This window comes from Chionomys nivalis, chromosome 7 (assembly GCF_950005125.1).
Source record: "Chionomys nivalis chromosome 7, mChiNiv1.1, whole genome shotgun sequence".
NCBI lineage: Eukaryota > Metazoa > Chordata > Mammalia > Rodentia > Cricetidae > Chionomys > Chionomys nivalis.
In genome coordinates this window covers 96349651-96368610 of record NC_080092.1, presented here as the reverse complement: position 1 = coordinate 96368610, position 18960 = coordinate 96349651, and the positions used below count along the sequence as shown (strand labels likewise).

The 18960-nt window shown below is 51.9% G+C and overlaps 1 protein-coding gene across 2 annotated transcripts in view; it reads right to left on the bottom strand.

The window, feature by feature from the left end:
* Positions 1-72: 72 nt before the first annotated feature.
* Unk (unk zinc finger) overlaps positions 73-18960 on the bottom strand; it is a 31838-nt gene continuing 12950 nt past the window's right edge. The window contains exons 2-16 of one of the 2 annotated variants that reach the window (XM_057774841.1): positions 13751-13960; positions 12367-12543; positions 12132-12262; positions 11435-11570; positions 10813-10930; positions 9716-9800; positions 8387-8529; positions 7853-8053; positions 7144-7209; positions 6557-6731; positions 5424-5525; positions 5129-5317; positions 2870-3051; positions 2031-2288; positions 73-1430 (exon numbers count right to left, since the gene is read on the bottom strand). In XM_057774841.1, the coding sequence (XP_057630824.1) occupies positions 1275-1430; positions 2031-2288; positions 2870-3051; positions 5129-5317; positions 5424-5525; positions 6557-6731; positions 7144-7209; positions 7853-8053; positions 8387-8529; positions 9716-9800; positions 10813-10930; positions 11435-11570; positions 12132-12262; positions 12367-12543; positions 13751-13960 (2329 nt within the window). In that variant the 3' untranslated portion in view covers positions 73-1274. The remainder of the gene's footprint in view (positions 1431-2030; positions 2289-2869; positions 3052-5128; positions 5318-5423; positions 5526-6556; positions 6732-7143; positions 7210-7852; positions 8054-8386; positions 8530-9715; positions 9801-10812; positions 10931-11434; positions 11571-12131; positions 12263-12366; positions 12544-13750; positions 13961-18960) is intronic. The other variant, XM_057774840.1, reaches the window with a different exon arrangement.

The following is an 18960-nucleotide window of genomic DNA, read 5'->3' as shown; positions in this document are numbered from 1 at the left end:
CCATGGGAAGTCTGGACGGCATCCTCTGCTGACCCATTCCCCACAAACACGGCACTGCAAGTTCATGGTTTATTTCCAAGTTTGTTGATTTTTGCATTTTTGTAAAAAAGGAGAAAGTTTTCACTTAATTCTTTGAAAGCCCTTTCGTGCTGAGCCCAAGGGAGGGGCCTGGGCTGGGGCAGATGTTCTTAGCCCTCTCTAGCCCACTGGACACCCAGTGCTGGGAGCAGGGTTGCCTCCCTCTGCCCACTCTGCTTTCCCATTCCACTGCATCTCTGTACAGAACAATTTTTAAAATTGAAGCTAAACACAATATACATTGGACAGGCACGCACACACATGCACACAGGCGTCTGCCCACAACGGCAGTACGTCAGCCGCACTCAAAGAGCACCAAGGAATGCATACAACGCCTCCCAGGAGGTCCTCAGACTGCAATCCTCCCAACAATCGCCCTGCTAGCTGCCAGAGGGAGGGAGCCACCGGCCCTACAGCCATGTGCCAGAGGGAGGCAGGGACAGGTAAGGGCAGTGCCAATCTGTCAGGTGACTGTGGGGCCAAAGAGGCTGTCCTGGAGATCGCAGATGATCAAGGAGAAGACCAGGCTTGAAGATCCTGAGGGACAGACAGAGCTAGGCCTTGACCCTTGAGGAACTTCAAGGGCCCAGGTATGGGAGTGGGACTAGCCTGCAGCTTTGGCCTGCCAGCTCCGTGGCTGTCCCCGGGGTTAAAGACATATTTGGTAAAACCAGGAGCTAGGCTGGCTTAAAAGTCTCAGGCCTCCCCTGAGCCCTCACAGCTGGGAGCTGGGGACTTGAGTCCACACTGTGACAGACCCTGGCCTGGAATGCAGGGTGAATTGAGCCTGCCCTCCCAGCTTCCCATCCTTCCCTGCTCTGGCCCCAGGAAGAAGTTAAAAATAGTTAGTTCTTACATAAAAAAAGAGACAAAAACATATTCACTGCCAAAAGGCCAGTGGGAAAAGAGGGGTCTTTGAGCAGGAAGGATGGGGAATGGATAGGAGGGGACTGCAAAATAGTCTTTCTTTAAAAAGTGCTTGGTAAGTCTGTTTTAAAGTGTGTGTCTTTATCTATGTCCAGATACACACAGACACTGTGCACAAGCTGGCACCACACACCCGCACACAGAAATGCATACATGTACATAATCATATACATATACATACATACGTACATACATACATACATACATATATATACTTTAAAAAGTCCTAGGAGAAAAGGTCTGGGCCCAGCTGAGCCAGGTCTGCAGGGTCACGACTGGAGGGCATGGGCCCGGCTAGGCTGGCAGACGGGGCACTCGCTGCCCTCAGCACAGAGCTCACACAGCACAGCATGTTGGCACGGCAGCACTGCCCGGGTCTGCTCCTGACACTTAAGGCATTTCACCGACTGCATGTGGAACACGGCCTGCAGGGAAGGCGAGAATGGAGAGGTCTCTTGTCACCTGCTTGGCCCCGAGTTGAGCAAGCAGCTCTCTTGACTCTGTTCACATCCTCAGGAGGAGGATCCTACGGGCAGGTGAGAGCAGCTCAGCTCCCAGCTCCACCTGCTATCCCAGCTCTGACGGCCAGGTGCAAGGACAGCTGAAGGTAGCTCCCATCAGTCAGGGCTTTTGTTGGCACAGAGGTTAATACCTCTTGTCACCTGTGATCTTACCCTAGGCACCCAAGAAAGACCAGTGAGACTCAGAGGGCATGCCAAGGGACTGACTACTGAAAAACTCTTAAAAACCTTCTGCTTCCAGTAGGCAAGCTACCCCTAGGGACCAGCAGGCACCTGTGGCCTGACCACTCTGGAGTATGGACAAGCAGAGAACGCACTGTGGGCAAGGCACATGACTAAGCCTAGGTTAATGGTACAGGGAGGGGACACTGTCCCCTGCCACTACTTCCTTGCTCTCCATGAGGGCATTCTCTCATCTTCCAAAAGACTTCCATCATTATCAGCCTAGCACCGGGCTTTCAGGAAGGTCCCACCCCACACTCCTAAACCCTTAGGGCTGCTGACCTTATCCACTTGTTCCAGGTGGACCCGTAGCTGCTTCTGGAGGGAGTAAAGGGTGGAGAGCGAGAGCGCCTCCAGGTCGGGGGCAGCCGGCAGGGCCTGGGCTTCTGGCCCAGTGTGTAGCCTCTCCAGCTCCTCCTGCAGCTTCTTCACCCGCAGCTCCAGTGCATCTCGCTGCTCGCGGGCCAGCTCACACTCTGCTCCAGCTGCACTGGCTCGCTCACCGGCCTCCTCTGCTTCCTTCTTCCAGGCATCACAAGCCTGCGGGCCCAATATGCAGTGTCTGATCACGAGGGCCCCCTCTCCTTGGTCCCCTGCCCTCCCCCTCCCAGAGAGCATCTCCAGGAGCCAGTGTGGGCCACTCTGGCCATGGGGCCTGCTAGGAAGCTGGGCCTGCTGTCTGGGGAGGGGGCAGAGAGAAGGCTGCCGCGGCCTGCAGAGAAGAAAGGTTTCAGGACCTCAGCAGACCTTCCCTTTGTATGCAGGGAAGGGGACGGGCTCAGAATGACAGGGACACAAGACAGGGCTCACATCCTAGTCTGCACCCCACAGGCAGCTAGCTGGTAGCAGCTGGACAGATGGCCTAGCTCAGAATCTAGAAGCAGAGACAGGCAGGAGGTCCTGGGGCCACTCTAAAAACAATTCCCATATGGAGTCCCAGGCCTGTGGTGCCAGCCACTGTAACATTCCGACTGGCAAGACCAGTGTGGGGGAGGGCAAACACATTTTTATTCTGTTCTTTAGGCCCCTGCTTCCCCCACCCGAATGCCTGCTGTGTAGGATGGGCTTGGGCTTGATGCCACCAGGCACTGGGTACTGCAGGTGGGCGTGGGGCCCAGTACCTGCTTGGCCTGCTTCCAGGACTCCTCCCACTGCTTGATGGTGCCGTTAGCTTCATCTAGCTCTTGCCGAAGCCGGGCCAGCTCAGCAGCCCCTGGCCCTGATAGGAAGGCAGGGGAAGTGCCTGGGGAGAAGCTTCCAGAGGCAAAATGCTCCCAGATGCTGCTGTTCATCCCGTTCAGACCTGCCCCAGGGAGGGGAGGAACATCAGCTGTGGAGGGCTTAGGCCCAGGCCCTGGCCAGCCCCTCCTGGGCTGAACACCGGGTGAGTGTGTAAGAAGAGCACGTGAAGGGATCGCTGGTTAGGTCAGGTCTAAACTTCAGTGCTGTCTGCCAGTACACGAGAATCTCAGGGGCTTATTAGGGCTGTGTGGAGGGTAGTCTGTGAAGGCATCTTAGCTGTGCAGCTCTTGCCTAGCTCCCGAGGTGGAGCAGGGTCCTGACTGACAAGACCAGATAGGCCAGAGCCACCAGCCAGCACCGTGATGAGCAGGCTGGAGCAGGAGGGGCCAGGGAAGCTTGGGACTTCTTTTTTTGCAGGCAGGACAAAGAATGTGCTAGCAAGAACCACTAAGGGGACAGGAGAGCAGGAGAGCCTGGAATAAGCCTGCCGTCTACAGGCTGCCTGCCCCCCCACCCCACTCAGCTGCCTGCTGACACTGTACACTGTTCTGGCTTCCTTCTACCCCCACACGATTCCAGTGACTTCGGTTCTGCTCCCTTTCCCACTAAATGATCCAGGTTTCAGAAATTTTCCCCCTCTGAGCAATACCAGCACATGGGGGAAAAGAAAGAAGACATTGGACCAGGTGTGATGGTGCATACTTCATGGCTGATTTCTGAGTTTGAGGCTAGCCTGGATTATATAATAAAACCTTGTTTTTAAAGGAGAGCGCCAGGCGTTGTTGGCACATGCCTTTAATTCCAGCAATTGGGAGGCAGAGCAGGTGGATCTCTGAGTTCCAGGACAGCCAGGGTACAGAGCTACATAGAAAAACCCTGTCTCAAAAAGCCAAGAGAAAGAGAGCGAGAGCGAGAGAGAGAGAGAGAGCGCACTCTGTCCTATGACAGATTTGCAGTGTGCACTGTCTGGACCTATCCTACCAGGAGAGACAAACTGGTCTGGCACCAGGCTCTGTTTACCCACACCTCTGCCCTCCCCGCGCAGGTGTTATTCACTCTGGTAGCGGAGCTGGTTCTACACAGAGAGCACCCTGTACATTAGATCCCCTGACTGGGAGCCAGTGTACTTCTGTTTCCAGCGCTACTGACAGAGGCTGTTAGGTGGCACTTGTATCTATGTAGCAGTGCAAGAGGGTCACCCGCAGGGGACATGTAGAGCTAGTAGGTAGAGCTCAGGTGAGGTATCTCCAGAGTATGGGAGTCAGAAAGACAGCATCAGCATTTAACTGGATTCAACCTCAGCACAGAAGCCACCTCCAAACTGAGGAGGTGCTCTAAAATCCTGGCGGAAGGGAGGAAGTTCCTACATTGAGCAGAACTCCAGAGGCTCTAAGTCCTCTCTCTGACTGGAGGTCCAGCATCCTAGGAGCTCTCTGAATAGCTGAGGAGTGAGGGTGAGGGCCAGGGAGCTGTTGATGAGAGGCAGGGGCCTCTGTTGAATGCTGTTTATGTACCAAATACCTCAGGGAACTCTCCCACAGCCTCCCAGGAGCCAAGGTGCTTGGGTGTGGTGGCCCAGCCTGTAGGTTCCCTACTGCAAGCCTCACTACTGAACCCCTCTGTTCTAAGGCTGGGCGGGGCAAAGAGCAGCCTGGGCTAGATATGGGTCCCTGATGCCGCTCCCTGACAGGAGGGTAACACTTGAGACTGGGTGGGCCTGTCTAACTGTTCCCTTTGCTCTTTGGTGATCTTTGATGATGTGACCAGCTGCTAGGTCTGGGAGAATGGATACAATAGTTGTGTGTGGTCCTGGGGATCAGACCCAGAGTCTGGGTCATGCTAGGCCTGAGCTCACTAAGCCACACTAGTATGATCAGGCAAAACTGCACTGAAGACCAGGCCTTCACCTTAGATGCCTGGGCACATCCCTTCCTCTTCACAACCACTACACACATTCCGCAGCACAGGAAGCTAAGGCAGCAGCGTGGCTTCCGACCACTTGTCCAACTGTGTAGGTATCAGAGAACATGTCTAGGTTTAAGCCCTAGCTCTCCCCTACAGCTGGGCTGAAGTGTCACAGGAAGCAGACAAGGGAATTTGCTACAAGGCACGAGGTTCTTATCCAGTCCCTTTCTTACCTAAAGATCCATGTGATGCTGAGGTCCCCAAAAATGTATTTTCTGACTGACTCAAGTGGCTCTGGGGTTGTTGCAGGAAATGTGAGGAGAGGCTGACGGGAGGGGACGGAGAAGCAGAGTGGAAGGAGGCTGAGCTGCTTAAGGAGCCGGGGATGTTCACAGGTGCAGAACTCTGCACCAGACTGCCACCTGTAAGAGACCCAAAGGGTGGACTGCGTGAGGACCAGGCAAACCATGTGGGTACAGGTGAAGTCCCAAGCCCCCCAGGCCTTCCTGGTCCACCCCTGCCCAGTACCGATGGTGCTGCTGCTGGGGTGGGGTACTGTGCTGCTATCAAAAGTCTTCTCCAGGGCTGCTACTCCAAACTCATTTAGGTCCAGGTCATCCAAGGCAGACTCTAGGGATAGAGAATGGAGAGTGGGCTCCCAAGAAACATGCCCTTGGCTCCAGGCTTCCTGATCCTGAGCACCTCATTTACTGCCTTTGCTGTTTCTCTACTCAGCACTTTTTTTTTTTTTTTTTGGTTTTTCGAGACAGGGTTTCTCTGTGGTTTTGGAGCCTGTCCTGGAACTAGCTCTGTAGACCAGGCTGGTCTTGAACGCACAGAGATCCGCCTGCTGGGATTAATCCGAGTGCTGGGATTAAAGGCGTGCGCCACCATCGCCCGGCTTCTACTCAGCACTTTATGAAGCCTTCTTTCATACTCCAAGAGGAATCAAGGCCCAATCCAGTGTGTTGTGGTGTGGCATGTCAGTAATCCCTGCCTTCAGAAAGCTGAGGCAGGAGGACTAAGAGTTCGAGACCAGCCTGGGCTATGTATAGCAAGATTTCATCTCAAGAAGAAAAAATGATTGACTTCAAGGTTGCAGCTTCAACTGACAGAGGTGTGTGGTGTAGCCTCCTGGTGTTTCACCCTGAGTTACTGGGGGTCAGCAGCTCTGGGCCTTTGAGGTGCCTGACAAACGCTGGTGCCTCCCTGCTGAACTGGCCTAGCAGGAGGTACAGTTTCTCTCCTAGAAGGCAGGAGCAGCACACTACCACCTGATTCCCCAGGGCCTGGCATGGGGCCTGGCACAAAGCGGGCAACATAAGTAACGATGGAAAGGGGCCTGACTTCTTCCTCTTGCTGCTGAGGATCAAACCCAGCACCTTACCCATGCTAAGTACTCACGCTGCACCTGAGGACAGATGTGCAAGACACTTCCCAAGGAGGCCTAGTGAACCACCTAGGGCTGCGTGGAGTGACTTTCATGAAAGGTTCCATAGCCTAGTCTTGGCCTCCATGTTGAACTCAGAGGACCCAGAGTGTCTATGCTGACTCTCCCCGTGTCTAAAGTCTGCGGTGCCCATCCAGGTCTCACTTCAGACACCTTGTGTCTCTGACTCCAGATTCAGGCCTAGGCTTGCAAACAAACCCTGCCTAGTTACCTATGACCGACTCTACCGTGTCGCTGGTGGGATAGAAGGGCAGAGCATTTGCATTCATGCCAGGGGCGCTGCTGGTGCCTGCAGGGCTGGGGGGAGTGGCTGCCAAGCTGGAGGTAATACTGGAAGAGATGCTTGAGGTCAGGGGGCTGCCCACAGGGAGGATGCCCAGCACGTCCTGCAACGAGAGTGAGGAGAGGCAATGGGGCACTTGCCTTCAGAAGCTGTGGCAGAGCTAGCACAAGGCAGGTGGACTAGAGCAGCCAGCACCTTACAGGCCTGGCTGGCAGTCCCAGGCCCACCTTGCTGAGTGGCAGAAAGTGGACAGTAAAACACGGAAGCCATTAGCTACTTACCCTTGCAGGGCTGACACTGGGATGTTCCCTAATCATTCCTGGTGAATGGTAATAAGTCTAGGAGATGAGCCCGGGGCTTGACCCCCACCCTCTCTGGACTTGGGGCTGGGCCCGCCTGAGTCCTTCCTTAGTTTGTGGAGGAATTGGTATCCTACGTGGTGAAACCTGCTTGGGCTCTGGGCCTGTCCTATCCAGTGATACCAGGAGCAGAAACGGGAGCCATGAGCTCTGTACCTGTTTAGGTTGAAGCAGAGGCTGTTCTTGAGTCCTGGGCTCTAGCGAATGGGGTTTCAGTTTAGCCTAAGAGAGAAAAATGACGGAGCAGAAAGTGATTGTGGTACTGGGCAGATCCAAACCTAGTGTCCACCTGGCCCTGCTAGGTCCACTGAGGCTGCAGATACAGGGAAGGGCAAGGAGTGACAGCAGCTGTCACCTGCCACACACAACCCTCTTCCTCTTCCCAGGTTTCTCTCTCCACTTCTATATCCTCTCCCCGTCCTCTCCTACCCTGAACAAGCAGGCTTCTGTCCTCCTAGGTGACTAACCTCTGGACAAACCCAGGTTTGTCTCCTGCTATTAGGAAGTCCTCTCTTCTGGTCCCCCAGACCCTGTCATTTCATTAGACATCACAGTTTGGGAGAGAAAGGGGACATCTTTTACCTACTGACTGACTCAATGGCTCTGGGGAAGCTGTGCGGCCTTTTGCAGAGTGAATACAGGTTTATAAAGGAAACACGAGAAACAGCTCCGGGGTGCGAGGGGTCTGTGCAGCCTCCTCAGCAGTGAAGAGGGGTGATACCACTCTCTGCCCAATCCTGAAGACGCTCAAAATGGATTCGGTTCTAGCTCTTAGTGTCCTTCCCCCCAGTGAGCCAGGCCTCACCTTTAAGCTGCTCTGCCCCATGCAGAAAGCCAATCTCAGTGTCCTCTGCTGCCCCTTTACCTGGCACTTGAGGCTCTTCAGGTGCTCTGCCCCCGTCTGGTCCTCCCTCCCGAAGCCAGGAGCTTTCTTACAGCTGCCAGGGGCAAGGCTGGGCTCCCCAGGGAAGACCAGGCCCTCCAGGTTTGAAGTCTTCCTGCTAGGGCCTGGTGGGGAGCTGCAGAGGTGAGATGGGCTTCCCAAGCCACTGTTCCTACAGAGGAGCTGCAGAAGGGGACAGGTGGGCGGTGGGCAATGGGTACAGTGTGGACAGGGGAATGGCCACCCTCTAGTCCTGCTTCAAAGGGCTGTGGTCAATGAGCAACAATAAGCACTCAGGGACCCCTAAGCCTCATAAGGGATTTGACACTCAGTAGTGACAGGCGTATCCCAGCCCTGCCCAGGCTGACCACTACTGGCTCTAAAGATGCATCTCCACCTCCCTGCCCTCAGCCCCAGAACAAATACCAGGGCCTCAAGCTCCTGGGGCAGAGAAGAGGCAGGAGCTTGCTCCTGGGCAGGCAAGGTGCCCACCCACTCCCCAAGACAGGCACGTACGGCGCTGAGGTCAGGGGCATGCGGGCTGGAGGGGCTCACAGGGACCGAGTCTCCAGCAGCAGACGGCATGTACAAAACAGGACCCGGCTGGGTGGGGCTGGATACAGCTGAGGAAGGCTGCATGTCATCATTTAAGGGAGGTGCTGCAAGAGAGGGTGGGGTTAGCAGGCGCGAAGTGAGGTCTGTCTCTGTAAATTATACCTGCATATCTTCTAAAGGAGGCCATACATGTATTAAGTTACTGTTTCCACCGCACCTTCTACAGTTAACTGAAAGTTACTGAAGTCACATGATGGGCTTCACTACACAGAAAAGGAAACGGAGGTTCAGAAAGGTCAGCCAAGTCTCCTAAGATAACAGAGATAGGAGGCAGAAGAGCTCATTCCAACCCCATTTTGAATAGCCCAAACTATTAATCCCCTCTCTGTGGCAACTGGGCGGTCCCAGTGCGTACAGCTCCAGCTCCCTGTGCCCTCCATGTCCCTCCTGGAGTTCTCTGTTTATTCTCTCATCTCTGAGACAGAGCTGAGCCTAGAAAGAGTGAGGGGAAGCAGAGCCCTGATCTGCAGGGAGACAGGCAACAACCCAGCCCCCACGGGAACACAGCGTGGGGCTGATTCACGCTGCAGCACAAGCCACCTGACGCTACTGAGCACTTAATGAGCCGACTTAACCTGAAACGGACGCAGAGGTTACAATGATTAGAGGTTCTCTAAGACTTGGCACAAACACGGTAAACAGCTTGATACCTCTTAAGTTAGTTACTTATAAACTATTTTATGTATTTATTTTGAGGCAGGGTTTTTGTACATACCCCTGGAACTCACTATTGTAGACCGCGTTGGCCTTGGTATTAAAGGTGTGCACCACCACACCCAGTTATGCTATCATTTTACACTGGACCTAGTAAAAACATTGAAATTAATCTAACCTATCCATCTCTCTCTCTTTAGCATGTTACCCAAAAATTTAGTGACCTATGGAAGCTACCTTATACTCTGACAGAGGGCTCTGCTCCAGTGAACCAAGCAGGGCTCAGCAAGGAAGAGCTTCATGCTCATGGGTGACACAGGGTAGCTGGCTGGGATCAGTCAAGTTGCTTTTAACATTTGGTGCCTCAGTGTTGCCTGGGACTCAATGCCCACCAGGGCATGGATCTCTGAGTCTATCTCAGGCTCCTGGAGGCTATTCCAGGGCGTCAAGGTCAGTTCCAGAGTGGCTAGGTGACTGTAACTTCCAGTGGGGATGCCCCCAGGCCTGAGCCTCAGCAGAGGTTAGGGGAGAACAGCAAGACAGGGAACTGCCCGACCATGCAAATGTCGTACATACGTTCTATGTGGGCAAAGGCGCAGAAAGGTCCTCGGGGACAGCTACCCGACTGCTGCATGTCATTGCATTTAGTGGATTTGTAGATCTGGAGGGGGCAGGGCAGAAACAGGACAAGTTCAACCACAGTTAGACACTTTCATTGAGGCAGGGCTAGCCTGGAATTCCTCTCCACTCTCTCCCTTCCTAGTTCCCTATGTCTTTTTTTTTTTTTTTTTTTTTTTTTTTGGTTTTTTCGAGACAGGGTTTCGCTGTGGTTTTTGGAGCCTGTCCTGGAACTAGCTCTTGTAGACCAGGCTGGTCTCGAACTCACAGAGATCCGCCTGCCTCTGCCTCCCAAGTGCTGGGATTAAAGGCATGCGGCAGTTCCCTATGTCTTTACCAGCGTCTTTTTCTAGGGACAGGATATTGATAGACAGCCTATGCTTGCCTTCGGCTCCTAACTCTCCTGCCTCACTGTCTCGTGCTGAGGTGGCAGGCACGCACCGCCCACCAAGCTTCTCCTGATCAACCTGCTCAACTCTCAGGGCAGCCTACACCATCAATCAACACCCTCCTCCTGGAGTCAAAGGTCCCACCAGCCATCACAAGGGAACTGGGGTGACACCTATGAATATGCCTCCTTATACTGAGCCAAGATCCCAAAAAGCACAGAGTCATCTTCAAAACACCCCTCAGGGAACCTGGACTTGTGATCTCTACTGGGTTTAACTGCTGCCTGTGATGTCTACAGCCACATAAGGCTGTCTTTGAGTCGCTGTGCCCTGGCTTCCACAGACCCCACTGTGGAGGGAGAAGTACACCAGGGAGGCTGCTGTCCCTGTCCCTTGGGCTCTGATCTGCCATGCTCCACAAGGTGTAAGTACCACAAGTAGTGTAAAGTCCGGAACGGCCAGACTATTAGGTCCTATCCATGCCTTCTCGGCTGGGTGGGCTAGGAATCGAACTGGAAGCAGAGGGAGGACAGGCTCAGAACCAAAGCGGCTACACGCTGAGACACTACCCACAAATCCCTCTCCTGGAATAGCCCCCATTCTCGCCCATCTCCTAGTGCTCCAAAGTGGAGATGGTAAGTCACCCTGCCCCTCCCCACAGCCTACCTCTGGGTGGAACTGCTGCTCTGTGCGGGTGTGGCAATACTGGCAGGCGTCCCCATTCTCACACTTGCCAGGGTCTCCCCACTCGTCCCCGTGTTTGACGTTTGGGCATGGAGATGACCTGGTCCAATGAGAAGGGATCAGACAGGGGCAAGAGAGGACGAGACTGGACGCGCACAATGCCGCCCGGGGCCTTGTACAGGGCCCTCTCTGGTCTCCCTGTCTCACAAGTCCAGCTGTAGAAATGGGGAAGACCAGCTACACAGGAAGGGTCTCACTAGGGCCAGGCTGTTCCTCTGGCCCTGGCCACATCACCAAGGAAGATACAGTTTTACACCCTTCAGCCAGGCACTGAACCTCTGATAGCCCAAAGAGTCAGGCCACAGCCACACACATGTCCCACACGGGCGCACACTCTAAAGACTCAGAAATGGATGGGCCTCATGCAAGAACCGGTCAGGGCTCCCACCACTGTCTCTTCCACAGCCCCCTCCTTTTTAACTGGGCCCTGTAACCCCCAGGGCTTGCCCTCCCACTGCCCTGAGAACCATGGAGGCAGTGGTGTCGGTCACAAACCCTTCCTCGCCTCTTCCCCTCCCATGGCAGCCTCTTGGGGCCAAAGAACCTGTATTTGTGCTTCCGGGGACTCCGCCGCCGGTCCTTGCTGTTGTGGTAGTAGGGACAGGCATAGCCCTGGCGACACAGTCGTGGAGGCTTCTTGCATGGCTCTGTCTTATAGTTCCCCAGGACATAAGCAGTCTCTGCACAGAAGGCCAGAGGGCAGAGGGCAGGGGTCAGGGAATGGAGTCAGAGCCCCCCAACAACAGCAGAATAGAGCGCAGGGAACAGCTACTGGGAAGAAGGGTCCCTGAGCTGGGGTTCTCATGCAAGACATGAACGGGCCACGTCTTTATAGGCCAGGTAGGCAACAGGAGGGAAAAAGCATGGATGAGGGTGTATATGTGAAAGCCCAAGAGAATCTTGGGAATTCCGTCTGTCTGGAAACTCCCTTATAGTGCCTTTTGAATATAAGTTTAACGTGGGATGAAGGGGTGAGGTGAGCTAAAGAAATGGCTCAGTGGTTGAGAGCACTTGTTCTTGTAGGACTGGGTTCCATTCAGTGCGTCGGGTCACAACCATCCACAAAGCATGCACACAGTGCACAGAGATACAGTTAGACAAACACTTACACACATAAATACTTAAAGTTTCCAGATGGGATGAAAGGGCTAGATTTCTCCTAACAGAAGTGGTGATTTCAAGCCAAGTCACTGGGTAGCTATGGAGAGGGGAGTGCAATCGCCACCTGAGGCTGCCTATACCTTGCCACCGAGGTTCCTCACTGAGGATTTTTTCTATCATGGCATGACTTGCAGCCCCAGCTGACTGGCCTTCTATGCTGCCCTCTACTGTAGTCTGGCCATTCTGTAAGGCCTCCATGGCTTGGAGCTCCCTGAGAGAATGGGAAACAGCGTCATCAATCTCTTGTCTCAAAGTCAGCAGCAACAGTGGCTCATCTCCTTGCCTGCCCCTCCCCTCGGCCCAGCATCGGCCTACCTGATATCATAAACAGGGGAGCGGAGGTCATGTGGGCCGTGGGCAAAAGCACAGTGCAGGCCATTTTTGGTGCAGTTGCCTTTTGAGTCTGTTTCATGGATGCAGATTCCAGTTTTATAGTAACGAAGGTGGTACCTGCGCTCGGTGTCCCCTGTGGTCCTGTGCAGGAATGGGCACCTGGAACACAGCAGGGGAAATCAGTCACCTCGGCTTCCCGAGGCCACTGCTGAAGGGCCGCCACCACGATCCAGAGAGTGCAGTGAAGGAAGACTGGGGAAGACAATGATGAAGTCTGTGGCCAAGATGGCTCTGCGCTCAAATGCTGGGATCTGAAGGGTTTGGTACCCCAGGCAGCTGCCTATAGCTGCTTCAGGGGACACACTTCTGGATGAACAGATGTTTGGATAATGCTACCCAACTCAGGGGCTTCCAAAAATCAACCCCTCGAAACTTGCACACGTGCCCTACAAGCTTTAATAGGCTTGTGAGGAGGAGATCAGCCAGTCTTGACCTCTGTGAAAAAGGTCAGCTACTGTAGGAATAGCTCAGAATGCTGTAGTACAGAACCCAGAAACGCTTCCCAGCACTTTTCTGAGGTTAAACAATAGCAACAAGGCCATCGATGGTCCCCCTGAGTAATGTCTCGGGCTTTGCCACCTCACTTGCTACCAGTGATAGACTCAATTTCTCAACAGACATTTAAAGTTAGCAAATAAGCTGGCTGTCGTGGCACATGCCTCTTTTTTTTTTTTTTTTTTTTGGTTTTGAGACAGGGTTTCAATATAGCTTTGGGGCCTGTCTTGGAACTTGCTCTGCAGACCAGGCTGGCCTTGAACTCATACAGATCTACCTGTCTCTGCCTCCCAAGTGCTGGGATTAAAGGAGTGTGCCACCACTGCCTGGTATGGCACACGCCTTTAAACCCAGCCCCTGGGAGGCAGAGGCAGTTGGTCTCTGTGAATTTGAGAGCCTGGTCTACAGAGTGAGTTCCAGGCCACCCAGGGTTTCATTATGAGACCCTGTCTCAAACAACAACGATCAGCAAACAGGGACACTAGAGAGGCTCTTTTTCTAAGATGCCACAGCAGTGCGGACTGTGTAGAACAGCACAGCAGGTAGGGATAAGACATGGTGGACCAGAAACAAACCCAGGGCATCATCTTGGTTCAAATGTAGTCTTATGGGATTTAGTGGAAGAAAGGCTAATTTTTTGTTTTCATGCAATAGGCAAAAGAAACGAAAGCCATTCCCATTTATTGCTGTCCCTTTAACTCAGGGCAAGGGTGAGCCCAACTTTGACCTATTTTGTAGGTTAGCTGCCTGGCATGTACCACACTTATTCTGAGGGCATCTGATCCAGAAGGAGAGCTGGCAGGGCACTCACTCGTCACCCTCTGGGCAGAGGCCTGTGGCCTCGTCGTACTTGGTGCAGTAGACATCTGGACTATAGTTAAAGGTGCCGTCCCGACGGCGGATGGAGCGGCGGCGCCGCTGGTTCACGAAGTGCCAGTGGAAGCAGGTGTAGGGCCGGTGCTGTGTGCATTTGTGTTGCACGAAGAGCGGACACTGCTCTGTGCGGAACTCCTTCAGGTACCTGCAGAGAGACAATCTATGAGGGGTGGGCCAGGAGCACAGTGAAGCTCCTTGCTTTCCAGCAAAAAGCTACCAAGCCCCGAGGGCCCTGCTCTGGAGTGCCAGTCCCATTGGGAAAGGAGCGGTCCAGGGCTGAGGCTGGACTTTGGCTTTTAGATATGTCCCAACAACTACGCTCCACACCAGCATGAAAGGCAGCAGCCACAGGCCACATGAACGCAGTGTGTGGCAGAGGCCAGCTGTGCTCAGCAGCAGCTTGGCTGAGCCATCTGAGGTTTCCCAGGCTGAGCCACTAATCATAGGGAAAAGGGCTATTCACAAGAACATAAGCAGCCTCCCCCGAGTCTGTGGTTCCCTGCTGCCCACATACACCGACCCACCCCCAAAGACTTCCCCTATACCATGAACCAAGCTGGCACTGTGGGTTGAAGGAAGAAACATGGAGACACTCAGGGTTGACACTGCTTACTGCTTTGGTGCCCGTTGGTAAAGTGCCCTCTGGACTAACTCTGATCACTGTCTGTAGCACGAATAATAGAAACCCAGAGACAGATATTGGGGTTTTAGCTGAAGATTAGAAAAAGCAAAACAGGGCTGGAGAGATGGCTCAGTGGTTTAGAGCATTGCCTGCTCTTCCAAAGGTCCTGAGTTCAATTCCCAGCAACCACATGGTGGCTCACAACCATCTGTAAAGAGGTCTGGCGCCCTCTTCTGGCCTTCAGGCATACACACAGACAGAATATTGTATACATAATAAATAAATAAATATTTAAAAAAAAAAAAAAAAAAAAAAAAAAGCAAAACAGCCAAGCCACCAGAGAAGTCTCTCCTCTACCAAGGCTGGGTGACTGCAGACTGAGCCCTGAGCCTGTCCCATTTTATATTCCTCTCTAGTGCTGGGATTAAAAGTATGTGATTCCCTAAAACTGAGATTAAAGGTGAGTCACCACCACCTGGATCTGTTTCTGAATTGATCTTGAGTAGCCCAGGGTGGCTTTGAACTCAGAGATCCATCTGCCTCTGTCTCCCAAATCCTGGGATTAAGGTGTGTGACATCACTGCCTGGCCTCTAGTGTCTTAGTTTTATCTTTTGATCTTTAGGCAAGCTTTATTTACTAAAACATGAATATCACTATAACTGTCCTTGAGATGTCTTTAGTGTTACCTGCAGGAATATTTGGGAAGGAGCTCACACAGGGATTCTAAAGATGCCCTCCCTCTCAGAATGGACTGTGCCCAGTTGTCTCACATTAAGACCTGCAACAGCTGGGGTTATTCAAATACTGGTGTCTCTCTCCTCTACCCTCATACAATAGCCAGGATATCCAAAAATACTCCACCAGGTGGAGGGTTTCAAACCATCTTACCCTGACAGAACATACCCCATCGATTTGTGTTCTTCACTACCTTAATCCAGCCTGAGGTTCTCCTAGGCTGGGGTGGAGACTGTTGAATGGGCAATCAGTGCAGTTTTCTTTCTTTTTTTTTTTTTTAAAACTTCATCCTTTCTATTTTTTTTTAATATTTATTATGTATACAATATTCAGTCAGGAAGAGGGCACCAGACCTCATTACAGATGGTTGTGAGTCACCATGTGGTTGCTGGGAATTGAACTCAGGACCTCTAGAAGAGCAGGCAATGCTCTTAACCACTGAGCCATCTCTCCAGCCCTCTTTCTTTCTTTTTTAAAGATTTATTTATTTATTATGTATACAACATTCCTTCCATGTATGCTTGCATGCCAGAAGAGGGCACCAGATCTCATTATAGATGGCTGTGAGCCACCATGTGGTTGATTGGAATTGAACTCAGGACTTCTGGAAGAGCAGTCAGTGCTCGTAACCTCTGAGCCACCTCTCCAGCCCCTGCAGTTTTCTCTCTCTCTCTCTCTCTTTAAATTTATTTAACATGCATTGGTGTGAAGGTGTCAGATCCCCTGGAACTGGGGTTACAGACAGTTGTGAGCTGCCATGTAGGTGCTGGGAATGGAACCCGGGTCTTCTGAAGAGCAGCCAGTGTTGTTAACCACTGAACCATCGCCTCTCCAGCCCCCTGCAGTTTTCTTTAAATGTTTTTTAATGTCCTTTTTTTTTAAAGTACGAGTGCTCCCTCTGCATGTAACCCTGCAGGCCAGAAGAGGGCATCAGATCCTATTACAGATGGTTGTGAGCCACTGTGTGGTTGCTTGGAATTGAACTCAGGAAGAGCAGTCAGTGCTCTAACCAATGAGCCACCTCGCCGGCCCTCCCTTAAATATTTCACTGTGTATATATGTATGTGTGGGTGGTGGGAAAGCATGCCTATGCCACAGCATACATGTGGAGGTCAGAGGACAGCTTTGTGGAGCTGGTTTTCTCCTTCCACCTTTACATGGGTTTCAGGAATCAAACAGGTCGCAAGTCCTGCTATCTTCGAGACCACTGGGCAGACCAATCTCTCAAGCCAACAATACAAGCAACCAATGGGCTGAGAGGTAAGGAGATGCTGAGGGCATCATGTGCAATGTTGTATACCTAAGCAAGTGAGGCAGAAGCAGCAGATTTGAACCAGCTGCTGCCTGGGCTCGGGCAGAGCTTACTTAGATCTGGAGCGCATAACCCTAGGACTTCTGCCCAGATCCCTGAGGCCTAAGCAGTCCAATAAAGAGCAGGCTGGGTGGGCAGGACCGGGGACGGGATCAAACAGAAGTGTCTGGAGTCAGGCAGCACCTGTTAAACCCAGAACATTTGGGTACAGATGCAGGGCCAAGCAATGAGGACACTGTCCTGCTCACGTTTTCACGGGAGATACACAAGAATAGATGGGACTGCCGGATGGTGGTGGTGCACACCAGAGGCAAGCAGATCTCTGAGTTTGAGGCCAGCCTGGTCTAGAGAGTGAGTTCCAGGATGGTTAAACAGAAAAACTCTTTCTCAAAACAAAAGGATAGGAGAGACTGATGGAAAGAAATGGAAGGGGGGGGGGCTGGGGAGATGGCTCAGTGGTTAAGAGCTTTGCCTGCTCTTCCAAAGGTCCTGAGTTCAATTCCTGGCAACCACATGGTGGCTCACAACCATCTGTAATGAGCTCTGGTGCCCTCTTCTGACCTGCAGTCACACACACAGCCAGAATATTGTATACATAACAAATAAATAAATATTAAAAAAAAAAAAAAAAAAGAAATGGAAGGGGGTCTGCTCTGGGTATCTTAGGTACCAAAAAGGACTCTGACCCAGACTAGAATCGAAGAAGGCTTAAAGGAAGAAGGTGCTAGCAGATTAAATGTTCTGAAGAAAATTAACAGTATGATATAACATTGTATCTGGTTCCATGAGTGCCAAGTGCCTCTATAGGAGCAACCGGGAGCCTAGAGAAGTGAGCATTGCAGGCAAACCCACAGGTGGCAGAGGTATCAACTCTGGGTCCCAAGTATCTAAGATACCGGAGAGAAAACTGAAAGGCCCCTACGATCTGATCTCTTGGCGCCTCTGGCACTTAAATAGAAGTTCTGTTTCTTTCCATTTGTTTGTCCGTCTGGCTAAACAACCTGTGCCTTCTTGGCTATATTCAGGTATCAAGCCCTGGCACTAAGTTGGGGCACCCATGCTCTAAGCTACTAGGCTAATCCTTCAAGAAAGACATTCTTCCTATTCGTTGGGTCTACTAGGAGAGCAACCCAGGTAGAAGATGAGGTGAGGAGGAAGGGAGCAAGTGCAGTCTTGAGTGTGAAGGCCCGGCAAAGTAAATCCCAACACCTAGTTAGGATGGAGCTCCAGATAAACCATGAGTACTTTCCTGCATAAATAAGTGTGGCCACGTACGGTATGAGGCACACCGGTACTGTGCAACTACACATCGTGTATCTGTGATTCTGTCTAGCTGGTATCCTGTACTTCAATGTTCTCTTCAGACAAGGTCTCGTTGTTGCTGTCCAGGCTGGCCTCAAAGTCCTGGGCTTAGGCAATTATTCTGTCTTGTCTAAGTAGCTAGGATAATGGATACAAACCATGTTACCACTAGATAACATCCTGTGTTTTTATTTGCAAAATAAATGTTGGTGCTCCTGAAAGTCTGACAGGGTATAGTGGTATAGCCTTTAACCCCACCACTGGGCACAGTAAGACCCTGTCTCAAAAACAAACAAAAAACTTTTTTTTTTGGTTTTTTGAGACAGGGTTTCTCTGTGTAGCTCTAGTTGTCCTGGAATTAACTATGTAGACCAGGCTGGCCTTAAACTCACCTGCCTCTGACTCTTGAGTTCTGAGATTAAAGGCACATGCTACTATCATCCACTTAAAAGAAAACATTTGAAGCCAGGCTTGACGGCCCATACGCCTTAATCCCAGCACTCAGGAGGCAGAGGCAGGTAGCTCTCTCTGAGTTGGAAGCCAGCCTTTACAACATAGAAGATTCCCAGATAGCCAGGACAACTTAGTGAGACTCTGTCTCAATAACAACAATAAAGCAAAACAAAAAGTTTGGTGTCAGCATCTTGGTGAGCACACAGGAGACAGGGAGAAGGCTAATACGTGGTCCCTAGCTTTGGGCACAGTGGCTCTCACGAAAAGAAGTTCCTTGGGGTAGAAGCTTGCATGACTGAGGCAGTAATGTCTACAGTGCCTGACAGGAATTCCTCAGGTAAGGACAGAGGCAGCAGGTCATTTAAAGCCATACTTCCATTCCTACTGCCCTATGTCAGATACACAGGACTTTTTAATAGGACTTGTTAGTCTTCCTGAAACCCGGATAAGCGGCCACCACTGCTCAGCCTGGCATTCCTAGCCCCATCCACCCATCCCAGTGTGGGTTTTCAACTCTGTCTCCTCACCACTCTGGCCACGGCTGTAGTGCTAGCGGCAAGAAAACTTCCTGTTTTTGCTCATGCCTCAATCCTTATTTGAGGAAACCAACAAAGGCTGGACTAAATGGAAATGAATCTTTTGGATGCCACTTCTGTGAAGTCTTCCTTGCTTTCCACCTAACTATCTGTTAGCTCCCCTGCACTGGAAACGCTGGAGATG